Raw genomic sequence first — 14568 nt, 5'->3', positions numbered from 1 at the left:
TTGTCACGTGAGGGTGAGCCCACATGAGGGAGGTCTACAAGATCTCATCAATTCAGCGCCGTGCAGTCTGTGTGCCATCAATCACTGCACATGGAATTCTGTAATGAGCAGACACCGAGACCCAGACCACCAATTGAACCGCCGTGCTCAACAATCACTGTATTGTCCTCCAGATCTGCGCCACACTCGCTGATGTCCATCAGGGTGGTCTACAAGAAAGCTGCAACCATTGCTCTAGAGGACCTGGCTCGAATGCTGGAGCTCCGACGTACCAATGGCACCAAGGTGTTGCTCTAATGATACATTTGGTATATTGTGGGTTTTATTTTTTTCCATCTTGATTTTCACCAGGGTTGACATTCAACAAGTTAAATCACAAGTCATCACCAGTGCTCTTTCAACTCTTTCAATAATGGAACAGTCCAAGTCACTGAAGTGTTTTCTAAATATCCAAAAATCCTATCCGTTATTTGTAGTAAAACAATTACATGCATGTAGTGATAAACTGTACTTCTTATGATGCTCAGTATACTGTATATTTAACCTAATCAACATATGGAAAAACCAGAGGACTACTTCAATTCTAAACTCTTTCTTTAAATCAATTATTGCCATTGGAATACAATGGCAGTATGATATTACCCAGCATAAACTCACATTTTTGAAGAGCGTACTTATGCCTCACAATGAAATTATATTATAATAAAAATATCTACCATTGTCGGGTCAGTTAAGTATCAGTCAACACTTAATAGCGTTTGGACTTCTGAGAAACAAAAATTAATAGAGAATGAATTATCTTAAGAGCTGCTTTAATAAAGGAAAAATGAAGGGATCACAATTTCTACCACATATTTTGAATAGTTATCTAGCTGACCTTCAATCAGAAATAAGGATCAAACTGATTGGGACAGAGGGGCAGAAACGTGGGTTTTCATCGGTGACCTCAGGCACTATATCAAGGCAAAACATGGCACACTCACACGGCTGGAACAACACCCCCAAAACAAATCACACAAAAGTCAAACCAAAGCGCACGAGAGGGTCAGGTCACACCGCAAAGCGAGTGTCAAAAAAAAAAAAAGAAAACGCTGTGGAGAAGAAGTGGTGGTGGGGAGGGGGGTTCAAACGAAAATCACAATGAGATACCTGATATAAAAATCAAAATACAAACTTCTTTTCCTTGAATGCAAACAACAAAAAAAGGGAAAAATCAAGCTGTAAAGTTGTTGTATTGTCACCTTAAAAAATAACTTGGGATTAAAAAAAAAGTTATTGAATTCTTGAATGGAGTAAATAAGATAAAAAGTATACATTTCCATTGGGAAAAAATATATACTATTGTCTCGTCATAAAAATCCACCTGATGCTACTGGAAAAATGTTTAAGGCTGGCCTTCCATAACATATTAAGTGGCTAAGGTATTACGTTAATGGTGATTAAGTTAACTACTCATCAATGTTAGAAAGCTTTCCTCATTTATCACGTTTTTAATTTTGTAACATTCTTGACACATGTAACAAACCCTTGCAAATCAGACTCAGTTCCATAGGCCTGCGGTGTAAAAAAGAGCTACGGAAAACAAAATAAAACTCATCTTTATCCCAAATCATGTGATCTTTTTTAACTGCTGCTTAATTTACCATGAGAAAAACACACACATATATACATATTGTGGACTTAAACTTGATAAAAAGTTAGAGTCATACATCTACAGCGAAACACAAGTCAACAACAACAAGGCAGTTGGGCTGCAGTACAGATGACAGAAGAAATTAGAAGACGATAAGATATAAAATGCAGCTACGAATTTGTCCCCCTCCAAGGGTTTTTGAGTGGGAGGCTGGCGAGGGCAAAGCAATCGAGCTCAGAGTCATTCTCCGCGACGCAGCAGGCTCGCGCTGTGAATACGCGCAATCACCATGGCGACCGCCTTACCTCTTCTGCTTGTAGGTGAGCATGGCTTCCGAGATGGGGAACTGATGGGACACGTTAGCCCCAGCTAAGTACTGGCTGATGCGTCCTGCCACATCGATACTTTCTAGAGAGTAATAACACGGGTTTCAGTCCAGCAACACAACACTGCATCACTCCCTGCACATCTCCCTGTGCGGCCTGCCATCTCGCAGACAAGACGGGGGCCAGAGTTAAAAGAAGGCAAGAAGGCACAAATCTATTTCAAAATACCAAGAGACCATCCTCTGCTTGCAGCCGGGGGAGGGGGGAGCTGACAATCACAGCACAGATGGTTTCCATAAAGCAGAATGGGTCAGGATAATAATAATAATAATAATAATAGCTCCTTACACTAATATAGTGCTTTTCTGGACACTCCACTCAGAGCGCTATACATGTAATGGGGATCCCCCCCACCACCACCAATGTGCAGCACCCTTCAGGCACGGAGGAATTAGATATAAATAGATACTTTGTAGAGTTTGGTGCTGGGCATGTTTAAAGCCCGCAAGCACATGAATCACGCTTAGAATCATGAACTAAACGGATCCATTCATCGCGGTCTTGCGTGCCCTCCTGCAGAGCCGGGCATTATCCTGTGGCTTTGTTACAGCTGGCACATGCAAACGTGACAGGGGCCCAGTGCACTGAGCCAGTTACATACGTGATGCCACCCCCCCCCACTGAAATCTAGACAGTGTGAACACTGTGCCGCAGCAGAAGACCCGGCCTTCCGGCTTGGCGCCTGGAGCCCGCGAGCGAAACTGGGATCGAATCCAGGCAGCAGGAGCAGGGGGAGCTGCACTGATCAAAGACACACTGGACACAACCACTACAGCCGCTGTACTACCTACATCACGTGGTGCGTTAACCGGGAGACCCACCTTTCTCCGTGTCTTTCTCCTCACCTGAGGCTGGGGGCTCCGTCCTGCCGAAGAAGACCTCCCGCCACGCCGTGTCCATGAAGATGCTGTTGAATTTGCTGTCGAGCGACGCCACGTATTTCGCTAAAGGGTGCGAGCCTGAACGGTAGAACAAAACAAACTGTGTGAGTAGAATTTTTTTTTAAAAGGCCCAACGGTAAAGTAGCTCATTATGACAAATAATTGAGAGCTCTAAAGCATATTCTTTGCAGAGGAGGATTTAATAAATTAATCGCTAAAGGCTTCACTGGCAGGGCAACAGTGAGTGAATGTCCTTCTTCAGGTCCTCTTTGGTTCTCTGATTTCAATGTGGCAATACCTATTAAAACTTCACTTCTTTTTGGCATTTACTAAAATAACCTAAAAACCGCCAATGGATATTTTTGCCGATTTAAAAACTCTGTGCACGTCTCACAAGCACTCGTGAACAACAGGCTGGCCACACGGGCGCAAAGCTGGCGTGAAACCGTCCGCGGGCCGAAAAGTTCTCTTTGGACGACGTCAAACAGAACTCGCAAGAAATAGCCAGCCTCACCAGCCTCACCGATGGGGATCACGAGAAACCGGATGTAGTTCAGCCAGTCGGGAGTCTTGTTGGCCAGCTGTTCCACGAAGAACCTCAAGATGGTGCTGAGGTAGCTCTGGTCTCCAGCCACGGCCACCTTGATTGTCGGGGGCATCTGGGAGTTACAGTTGCAGCTGCAAGCACAGGAGGCCATGACAGCTGTGTCTGTCTGCCACAGCGGGCAGCACAAGGGCGGCTGTCTTTCTGTGGTCGGGGTGCTCCGATCCAGACGATCGCAGATACAGTTACAAGCCATGACAAAGCAACCAGTCTCACAGGCTTGACACACATTTGCACTAACACAGGCAGTCGAGCCTTCTTAAGAACAGTACTGGCCCATCACTGGCCTTAAAATCAATCAAACATCACAGAAAAATGGATAAGAAAACCCTATTTCTTATGTAAGGATCATTCTGCACCTTGATTTAAAATGCTAATAAAATATTGGATATTTATACTCTACAAATATATACATTGTAGTATTTATATACTGTTTATACAATATATGTGTCCAAGTCATAAAAAAGAAACTCTTTCCAAAGTATACAAATTGTGAGCAACAGCCAAATTTAGGCAACAAAATAAAAATCTGCTTACCACTTACTGGAATGAAAACACTAGCGTTCCAAACTGGGAACTGGCAGCTTCAATGGTTTATTTTAAATCAAGGTCGACCCTTGCCGTTTCATTCTAAGCAGTGGTACACAGTGCAGACTGAGGCGAGCTATGGAGACGAGTTAACATCGGGTCTGGTGTACTCACAATCGCTGGATCCTGGTGACTATCGTGTTAAATGCAGCCTGCACGTCGGCAGCAGAGCACGTGGACACAATGGGCTGATTCTGCTCGTGAAGAATCTCGGACAGATACTGCAAGGGAGAGGCCGAAGAAAACTGAAGTAAGAGGGCTTGTCAAGAGAGGCAGCTGTTTCCTGCAGCAAGGGCCTGACGCGTGTGTCAGCCTGCGGGGTGACATAGCAGGTCCAGAAGACTCCTGTTCACAGAAGAACAGCAGGAAACATCACGCAGTTCACGCTGGAAGCAAACTTACTTGTCGTACGAAAGATCAAAGTGAAGCTTTTACGCATATCAAATTGGTATATGTTAAAGCAACGATGACTGCAAATGCTCACTTTTCAAATCCAAATAAAAACGTAGAGTAAACAGTATTTACAGCACTTTTAAACCATATCAAACTATATTTGACTACCAATACTGATCTTGAACCACATTTCACTGTGCAGAAGACAAGACTTCATGTAAATGCATTCATGTGCCCTTAGCTATCAAAAAGGCAACTATAATAATGTGGACATGAGAAGCCTTAACATTGTAGCACCAAGGCCATAGCCAGAGGCCTACAATTAGTTATGCCAGGAAGATTATAATAATCATCACAACCAATCTCTATCTATAATGATGTAACTTAAAAGCTGTTGCACTTTACTCCATGATTGCTTTCCAAGGTCCCGGCAGCTTGACAACAAAGTAACCAGGTGACAGTGACCATCATTGTCTATGCCGAAGTGCGAAAGCAAAAGAGCTTCACTGAAAGGAACTGCTGGGTTGAGAGAGAGAGACCCTATGTGAAACAGAATTTGCCCACAACATCCTCAGTTAGTAGTTTTGTGTCACTCCCAGCTGAAGTTTTCCCTGATCTCTGAAGTAGTACAGCGGGATATTTGCTCAGTGACCTGAATATCAACACAAATTCAGAGTGGCATCTAATAAGTACGGGTGAGAGGACTTTCCCATGTTTCTCACCAACCAAGTCTCAACCTACAGCCAGGTTCGCAAATCCTGCGATTATTCTCTCCTAGACTATTTGACTTAAGCAAACCGAAATCTTCCCTCTCCCTGTGTGAATGTGATATTTTCTCGTACCCTTTAAGTTTATGAACGTTAATATTAGTTTTGAGACTAATTCCACGGGGTTAAGTAACACTCACTGAGCATTAGTTACCATATTTAACCCTGTGTTAGACTGCTATTGTAATATGAATCCTTGGCCAGCCATCTGTATGCTATCTGATCTATATACTGTATATTTGGATGCATTGCCACATTTTATCATTATGTTAATAAGATTGTGCCTATTATTCTTTGAACCTATGCATGCACGTCTTTCTGTTCAGTCGATTCCTAGGAGCCATAAAAGTACTCCGAATGTCCTGATCCACTTTCTCATTGTCTGTGCAAAGCCACACCATCATCGATCAGTTCGATTTACGGGACGCCTCTCCAGGGCGAGAATGCTCTTGTTAACACCAGGGCAGCACCATGCATTAGTATGGTGTGCGCGGTGTCAGAGAGCCCCCCACCCCCGTTTGTGCCCGTCTAGAGCACAGCCTTGTGGCGTCATGGGTGCCCGCTGTCACTCTGAGCTCTGCTGCTCGGTGCAGACTGTCGCCAGCCCAGCCCAGTCAGGGGTACTGACCCACCTGGCCCTGCCAGTCTGTGGTGTTGATGAGGATGATGCTCTCCGGCAGCTGCTCGTCCGAGATCAGGATCTGGTTCAGCTGGTCGTAGACCGACTTCCGCGGGACCTGCGCAAACAGGGAGAAGGCGGGAAGAGCCGGGGACGGGCTGGGTCGGCACACGGTGGTGGGGGCTCCCCACGCCACGGCTCGGGGCAGCCGGAGCCTTGGGGAACTGGTCCATCAGAACAGCGCCGCTCATTTCGTCATCATTGCGAGGTCAAGCAAAGCAAGAACGGACCTGATTCTACGGGCTGACTTCACACGTTCGCTTTAAAGCAAAGCATGGATGTGGTTTAATGGCCTTACTGAGCCAACTCAACAAGCTGCACGCTGTAACTGTGCTGCAGTGCCGAATGCTGAAAGCGTCCGCACACCCACAGTACTTGCTGTGTGTCCCACCTTGGAGTACCTTCGTGCATGCAGCTTGTATGTCCTTACTACCTGACATTTCTTTATTTTTTATATTAAAATAGTGGAAATGTCCCATTTGTGGTCATGCTGTAATTTGCTGAGAGCTCTTTTACCAGCCCTTTTATGAATTAAATCACAACAGCAATACTCAATACAGCAACTACCAAGTCCTCCTTATCATTCTGTGCGCGTTTTGCTTTGTTGTAAGCCCATACTTGAGAAGAAACAGAGATTTGAACTGTGATTCATACAGACATCACAGTCCGCAGGGAGAAGGTCAGCACACAGAGCAGTAATGTCTCCCTCGGCGCGTGTAGAAAGGCACTGTGATTTAAATTTCCTATCACACAACACAAATAGGTAAAACATTTAGGACAAAAAATAAAATGATATGCTCTAACATTAAACCGAACAAAAATTCAATATCAATTAAAAATGAGTCTTATTGTAAAAAAAAAAATGTTTTTAATTTAGATTCGATTATCTGATTTTCATTTTAGTGACCAGACAAACGTCATGTTAAGGATGGAGGTTTAACTCCATCATCTCTTAGAGGACCATTACACTGCTTTGCTTACACTACAAAAAAAACACATCAATTTGTTCCACCAACAACAAAGAACACTGACCACAGTATGTGATTGAGCAGTGCGATGAGTTCTCATGCAGTCTCTCTACACCTTCTTTTCCCCAAACATAGGATGTAAGTGAAAACCCAAATTCCCTAACCCGTTAAGCGAGCCTCTGAAAGCCTCCTTGCCTCGTCTTTATAGAGCCCGACCTGTGCAGTGAGCCGCGAGTCCGGAGAGCTCTCGCTGTCCATGCTGCTCGTCCGGTCACTCTGCGCCTTGGAGTTCTGCCGGTCTTTCATCGAAGTGCTCCGGGGACGTCTGTGGGGCTTGCTCTCCACTTTGCTGCAAGGTTTAAAAGTAAAAAAAAAAAAGAGGACAAAAAATCCCCCCTTTTAGTCCGTTTTGCAGAGTACTGCCTTCAGCAAAGCCACAGCCCTTTCTTCCACAAAACGCAGTAACTAGTACCCCAAAATGAATACACAACTCCGTTGTCACTGCAGGCAGTCGGTTATGGTTTTCACCTGGTTTAACACATCACTTAGTAAGTTTTTGCACTCCACTTTAGTGCAGTGGAGTGGAAGCCTGTCTGAGGCATTCAAACCCAAAGGCAATGAATATTTAGCAGCCGGAAAAGCACAGATAAAAAGGTCAAGAAGGTGAGTCAAATAAAGAACTGACCATTTTTATACAAGCTTACGTAATATCAAAGAAGCAAAGGGGGAACAGCGGAAAAATGTTACCTGGGTGACATGTGATTCTGCGACTCCGTTTTGGTGAGCTTCCCGATGGAACAGGCCAGTTTATCCGTGTTGGTGTCCCATGAATTTCCGGCATCTCCGACTGTCAGATCCTCCTCCTCAGCTCCCTGTGGGAACAGAGGAAAGGCCAGACTGAACTGCTGTAAAAAACGCGATCCAAAGCTATCAAAGCCAAGGAAAAAAAAAGCAGACCTTTAAGACAGACTATGATGGCTATGAAATTAAACACACACCCTTGTACAAGGAATGTATATTTCCTGTTAATATGCGATTCAAATTTGCTTAGAAGTATGTCCAGTAAGTGAACTATAGTAACAGAATATCAGTTCAAAATCACAAGCTTCAATATGTTATACAATATCACAGATATTTTTTTTAAGTGGCAGTTTATCTTGTATTGAGATAAAAGATGTACTGATTCCCCAAAGGCTGCTTCACATAACAGATAGGGAAGATTTCACTGATTTAACAAAAAACAGCCTTTGTAAAGTGTTCCAAATGAAAACTGTGCTCATACTCATCTGGGCAATTAATATTGTTTTTTACTTATTCATGCAACAAAAAGTGGGGTTTTACTTTCTCTCAAAAAGCCCCTCAGCTGAGAATGTTTTTTATATAAAGTCAGGACTCGGGAGAGCAAACTTCAGTGAGCTGAGATTGTGAAACCCAGATCTGAGGTAGAGCAGGCCTTGCCTGCAGGGTCTTGGGTAACAGACAACAGGAAACTCACCCCAGGCGTGGCCTCCACTATGACATCATCCTGGTACCTGGAGCCAGGCACTTTGCTCTTTTCTGAGGGAAGGAATTCCCCACCCTACCAGAGGAGAAAGGAAATGTCTAAAGACAGTCAGGAAGAGAAAGGCTATTTTGAGAGGAGCATCTAAATAACAAAACAACACACAGCACACATTCCTGTCATATCCAAGTCAGTGACAGATAGAGAGCTTTTTCAATAAATGAAAAGCCTACATTAAAGTAATTGGTAATAGACTGTTTCCACTGGCTAAGGTGTATTTTCCCAAAAAATGAAGAATGTTAAAGAGAGCATTCTTTCACAAACTTTAATAGCACAAGATTTCCTAAGCAAATACCCCATTATTCTCCCCGCTGATCTTGGTTACAGTTACAAATCTGGTCACAGACAAGCTGAAAAGTCAGCATTGTGATTTTGTCTTTTCGCAAACTGTGAATGACTCTTTCAGATGTAATACTGGGACAATCCTCCCATACGGCTATTCCCGATTCAAATAGCCAGACATCTTACGTGCACATGTAAATATAAGCAAAGTAAAATGCGTGCCTTGTGCTTCCCAAAGCTCTTTAAATATGCAGTGCTGGATAGTAAACATTTCTGGGAGTGCACAAGCTTATCTGATGACTGTCAGCTTGCGATGTCAGTTCTAAAAATACTAAAAATATGGTTTTGCAGCATCAGAGCTCACCAGCAATAGTGAGAACTCAGCTCTGTGCTTTCGGACATCAATCTTGTTGATGCACAAAAAAGCCTCATACCAAACGTAAACCTTTTAAAGTAAATTAAACGCTTATACCACCTCCGACACCTGCTGACTGCTTTCTCGATCTGATGGGCTGCTCCATTTTACACAAGCCTTTGAGTAATCAGTGGTTCCTTTTGCTTGTGCGCACTTGCATGAGTTGTAAAACCAAAGCTGCCGTGAAACACTTAAGCTAAGTCACAGTGAGAAAGATGCATTTTTGAGAACGATCGCTCATATATTCTGAAATGTGCAAGTAACTGTACAGCACATGGCGGCATTATTCAATTTAAGATGCAAAAGATATTTTAGGTTGCTAAGTGCGCACATGCTCTGGATATTTAGACTAAAATAAGCACATTAACACAACCCCTTTCAATTAAAAGTGTGGCAGTTTATTATGGCATTTCAGAAACAGCAAAAATACAGACCTTGAACACTAGTGGGTCTATTCAGAGCACAACAAACCCATGGTGGCAAAACAACTGATTTGGAGATCCCTATGGAAGGCTCAGTGGATCAAATGACTTTACCTGAAAAAGACCTTTCTGTGTCCGATGGATAATGGTTTATACCTTTGCCCTTGTTCTTTTTTTACTCATTTACAACAGACTGAAAACCCACATCAAGTCTGTACTTTGTTGTGAGGTACTGTCATAATCGCTGTGGATGATCACTCTTGACATTAAAGATTAAAAAAAATCTATATTGTAAATGAATATTTTTGTCACTAAGCTTATTTGTTGCTCCAAATGTTTTTGTTTGCAGTTGTTTGCAAGACATGCAGTTCCAACTGTCATCAATTCTTGTTTCACAACTCTTTTCTTCCCATTTTGTTAACCTGCCTTATTTCATAAAAAGTCCAAAAGCATTCTGAAGACGTGACTGTAAATAACATGAAAACTGCTACACTAGGATTTTGATTTACAAAAATAAACCGCTAGAGTAAAAATCCTAGTCATCAGTGACTGTCGGGTATTGCACATTTCTTTTGACTTTTTTTCTTGCATACTGCAATGCAGACCTTTATCTAGAAACAAGGTGTGAAAAAAAAAACGTGTAGGGAATTGGGATTGAAAACGCCTGGTTGAATCTGCAACGCAAGGAAACCGAACTGTGCCAGGGATAAGAAAAGAAGAAGGTCAAATTCAATATGCTGAGGGTGTCCATTCCACCAGACCAGGGTGTTTAACCAGCTCTGCCTGTGGGCTGCACACACACCCTCGTCACAGACGGAGCAAACATCAGCGCTGACAGCGAGAGAGCGCTGGCCCCATGGCGCGGCCTGGCTGGAATGATTAGAACTAATCTCAATCAGAGAAGTTGTATAAGAGGACGTGCCCTGTGCAATTTACACTTCAGTAAACGTGTGCTTCTAGAAAGATCCGCTGCTCGGCTGGCCTCGATCGCCACACAGGGATACGGCGAACAATGAAGGAGCTCAGGCACGGCGATGCTGCGTGGTCCTCGTCTAAGTCTTTCGTCATTTTGACTGAAACCCCATAATACACACTGTGGATGCCTGGGAGATGTCTATGTGGTGTTGTTTTTTGCTGTGATCGCTTCAGGGCTTCTGTCCCCTGTGGGGCTGGGGTTTACATCAAGGAAAATAAAAGAACTGTTCAGCAGGTATGTGGATCAGCAGGATCAATACAGGGCACTCCTAGTCCTGAGAGGCTCCACAGAACCCAGCACAGGCTGAAGGAGGGAAAACTCACAGGACTGGTGTGGTCTCTCGGCTGGCTTTTCTGGCTGTGGAGACTCCCAATCTCTGTCTGGGAACTGGAGTGTGACATCCCTTCGAAAAATGGCCTAAAAAAAAAACTTCATTTTAATCTTTACCTGAGGATTTCCATTATCCGTATGATGTACACAATTCAGTATATTACAGCAGCTATGATTACTATTGGGAATATTTTACTTTCCTAGAAATATCTGAATTACTTCATTCATTTCACATCTTTGCCGCTGGGGGTCAAAGGTTCAATATTATAACAGTTTTTATTAATGGGTCTTGAGCAATTGGAAGGAGGAGAGACATGATTAAGGGACTACAGCTTTGTTTTTCGTTTTTCACACATTTAAATGTTCAGTATTGTACAGATTTGGATACCAATCAAAACCGGGAGCAAACAGAGCCAGAAGTGTTTTGGGAATTTTCCTTGAACAGAACAGTGTGAATGGTGTGACACAGTAAGGATCGAGATCAATCTCGCATTTCTTTGAACAGGGGTTGTCAACCCTGAACTTTGAGCCCCCTGAACCAGCTCCTCAAATTCCCAAATGTATAATGATCAGAAAAAGGAGTCAAAATGGTGCAGTATTCAAAATAATTTGTTCACATGTGTATAAGACTGCAGCCTTCGACTACAGAATGGGATGGAAGACAATGGAATGCCTTCCATTCCAGGCCAGCAAGGAAATGGCGTACTTGAGTTTCGGTTTGGGAGTACTGAGAACGCTCTCGTTGTCCTCCATTTCTGGCCCGCTGTCGCTAGGGTTGTACACTTCCAGGCTGTCGTACAGCAAGTCCAAATCCTCCTCCACCTCCTGTGTCTGGTCCACCGGATCAGAATCCAGGACCTACCGACACGAACAGGCATGCAAAACGCAATTAATCTACTGAGTGGGAGCTGAAAGAGGTTCATCATCAGAATCCAGTCCATTTCACACCTAATCTAAGAACCACAGTCCTTAAGGATTCATGGAACTTTTCAAATTTACCCCCCCCCCCCCCGAAAAAACATTTCAGCCACTACTGCATGTTTGAGATGATACGGTGGTGTAATCCAATGTCACATTGCACCACTTTCTCCCGCTGGTTCTCAGAGCAATCACAGAACAGGATACTTTAATATTAAAGGGAAAAAAATGGTTCATTGACATTCCTGTGAAGGTTTCCATCCTGACTCACTTTGTTGTATGCAATTTCCTCAGCTTTTTAACCGAGGAGTGCTGGAGTTCGCTAAAGCCAGAAAAGCTATTTTCTCTCTGTGCTGAAAGTAAAGTCCTGAGTTACACATGAGCTACTCATTAAAATACACCCATTGCAATCCATGGAGGATTGATTTAGGCCCCGTCTTGCCATTAATTAACACATATGCTGCACAGCTGTTGGTTTGAGGATATGCATCTCAGTTCCTTTAATGAAACATTTTCCAATAATCAGTCTATTTTTCAAGCCCTGAAATAGCCTGCCCTCAAACCCTGTGCTGCTGGATCAGAAATCTGAAAGCAACACTGTCTGGAGACTAATCACAAAAAACAAATATGCTTAATGTGTTTAGGTTTAATATTTTCCTTTAAAGAACAGAAATGAGGAATGCAGCATCAAGGTTTAACTGAAACACATCTCAAGTAAAGAATATAATTGAGCCCAGATCTTTGACACAGAAATATGGTTTTGCTTCATTGTTATTTTTTCCACAGAGAAAACCTACAATGCAGCAACCTGAACCTAAAATTTAAAGTCAGTAAAACGGCTCCCTTATATAAGTCTAAGTTACTGCACTGCCTCAATACAACACAAAAACAAAGACGATCAGCAGAGCTGGGACCCAGCAGTGATTCTGTGCTCTTTAATTCAACTGAGCTTTGCTCATCACATAATTACAGCCAACACTGCAGATACAAAAGAGCTCTGTATTTGAGAAGGTGCTTGTGAGAAATTTATGATGACAAATCAAAAGACTTATTTGAATCAGGAGGCTACTGATGCACCTCATCTAAAAACTCACGTGGGGATATAAATTGGGAACGTTTACTGTACAGGTAGAATAATTATTTGATTAAGGCTTAAACATGGCAAAAAAAAGGTAACTTTCCAGAATCTGAACTGATGTCAATAAACAGGAATTCAGGATGCAGGCCCTTAATGAAGGCATGGCCAACGAGTTCATTTACGGTTTGAAAAGCCCAAGGGTGTCCCATGCTGCTCTGGCAAGACAAATGAACGCAAAAAGGGTGTGCTTCAAGCATGGCAAAGTGTCTTTAGTCCATTTGCATAAAGTAGTATCTTTTTAGCTGAATGTTGACCCCTCCCACCTCAACAGGGGTGATTATTTTTAGGGACTTCAAAATATATTTATTTCTGAGCCGAGGGTTCTGGCTTTAGAAATAATAGCTCACATATTCGGTTGAGAATGCCCTGTGACGAGGTACAGGAGTCTGATCTATTTGGTCCTGTATCTTTGCTGACGCTTGACAGGGTGAAAATTGTATGTTTGGCAAATGGGAGTATGAAAATGGGTATATCAAGATTGCTATCTTTTAATATACCTGCCAAGGACAGGGGCTGTGACACAGATTATCCTCTGAATTTCTCCCATCTCCCCAGCTGACATTTATACCTGATAAATGTTATTTCACCTGTGAATGTCAAGGCAGCAGGAAATTCCAGGAGGGCTGGTGATGGAGGAGTGAAACATTACATTACTTGCCAAGAAAAAAGGATTTCTGAGCAGTGCTAAATGTGGCCTTCTCCAGCCATCCATCTTCTAAGTGCTTTAATTGATACAGGGTCACAGAGGAGCAGGTACCCGTCCCAGCAAGGAACGGGCACAAGACAGGATACCCTGGACAGGATGCCAGACTATTGAGGGGCACACAGGTACACTCACAGCAGGTCCAGTCTGCCCAAAAGCCAGTTAACCTAGCAGAATGTTTTTGGACTGTGAGAGGAAACTGGATCACCAGGAGGAAACCAGTGCAAACTTGGGAAAAAAACATGCGATCTCCATACAGACAGCATCCCAGGAATTGAACCCAGCGCTACGAAGCAGCACCTGGCGTGCCACTCCATTATCCTCTATCTTTGTTTTCAAACCTGTACTTCAGAATCCCAGGTCTGGGATTGAACCCAGGCAGCAGTGCTAAAAGAGAATGTCACCACTCTTCAAATGGTTACGTACACTTCACCCCCTGCTGCAGGCAAAGCACAAAACCTGCAGTCCTTCCCATTTTTCCAGGACTTGACTTGCTTGGCTTTCATCCCCGCCAGACCTTCAAATAAAGTCACGCTGATTAAATCAACTGATCAGAAAGCCTGGAATGTTTTTCGGACTTCGGGCTGCTCTCCTGGACACTGAAGCCGTACGCTCCAAAGGAGCGGGACTTCCCCGAAACCGTGGTGACCAGCCCTGGCCTACGCGAGCAGGCCCCGCCCGGCGGCGGCGTGAGGGTACAAGGGTGAGAACCGAGCACTGGTTTGCGACGAGAGGCTCTGGGTAACCGCTCCAGAAGAGCTCTGTGCTGTTTTCAGACGGTTACGGAACAGCCCTGAGGAGCCCAGGAGCGTCCCTGGCCAAGTTCCTCCAGCCTCTGTCACGCCCTGACAGACCTCAGATAACCCGTTTTTATTTCCATCCTTTCCTTCTGGCCAGTAGGGTAATGCAATTACGACGCAAAGC

At 43.7% G+C, this 14568-nt stretch overlaps 1 protein-coding gene across 6 annotated transcripts in view; it reads right to left on the bottom strand.

Annotated features, from left to right (window-relative positions):
• LOC102698103 (phosphofurin acidic cluster sorting protein 2-like) overlaps window positions 1-14568 on the bottom strand; it is an 88215-nt gene that overhangs the window by 11201 nt on the left and 62446 nt on the right. Inside the window, exons 9-19 of one of the 6 annotated variants that reach the window (XM_015362991.2) lie at window positions 11592-11743; window positions 10879-10972; window positions 8395-8478; window positions 7647-7771; window positions 7116-7248; window positions 5885-5989; window positions 4207-4313; window positions 3424-3578; window positions 2841-2978; window positions 1939-2041; window positions 1150-1182 (exon numbers count right to left, since the gene is read on the bottom strand). In XM_015362991.2, coding sequence (XP_015218477.1) covers window positions 1150-1182; window positions 1939-2041; window positions 2841-2978; window positions 3424-3578; window positions 4207-4313; window positions 5885-5989; window positions 7116-7248; window positions 7647-7771; window positions 8395-8478; window positions 10879-10972; window positions 11592-11743 — 1229 coding nt within the window. Of the gene's footprint in view, window positions 1-1149; window positions 1183-1938; window positions 2042-2840; window positions 2979-3414; window positions 3579-4206; window positions 4314-5884; window positions 5990-7115; window positions 7249-7646; window positions 7772-8394; window positions 8479-10878; window positions 10973-11591; window positions 11744-14568 lie in introns of all 6 variants that reach the window. The other 5 variants (XM_015362990.2, XM_015362994.2, XM_015362992.2 and 2 more) reach the window with 5 other exon arrangements.

This window comes from Lepisosteus oculatus, chromosome 17 (assembly GCF_040954835.1).
Source record: "Lepisosteus oculatus isolate fLepOcu1 chromosome 17, fLepOcu1.hap2, whole genome shotgun sequence".
Classification (NCBI taxonomy): Eukaryota; Metazoa; Chordata; class Actinopteri; order Semionotiformes; family Lepisosteidae; genus Lepisosteus; species Lepisosteus oculatus.
Note: the sequence above shows the minus strand (reverse complement) of the source record. Positions and strands in the feature narration are given on the sequence as shown.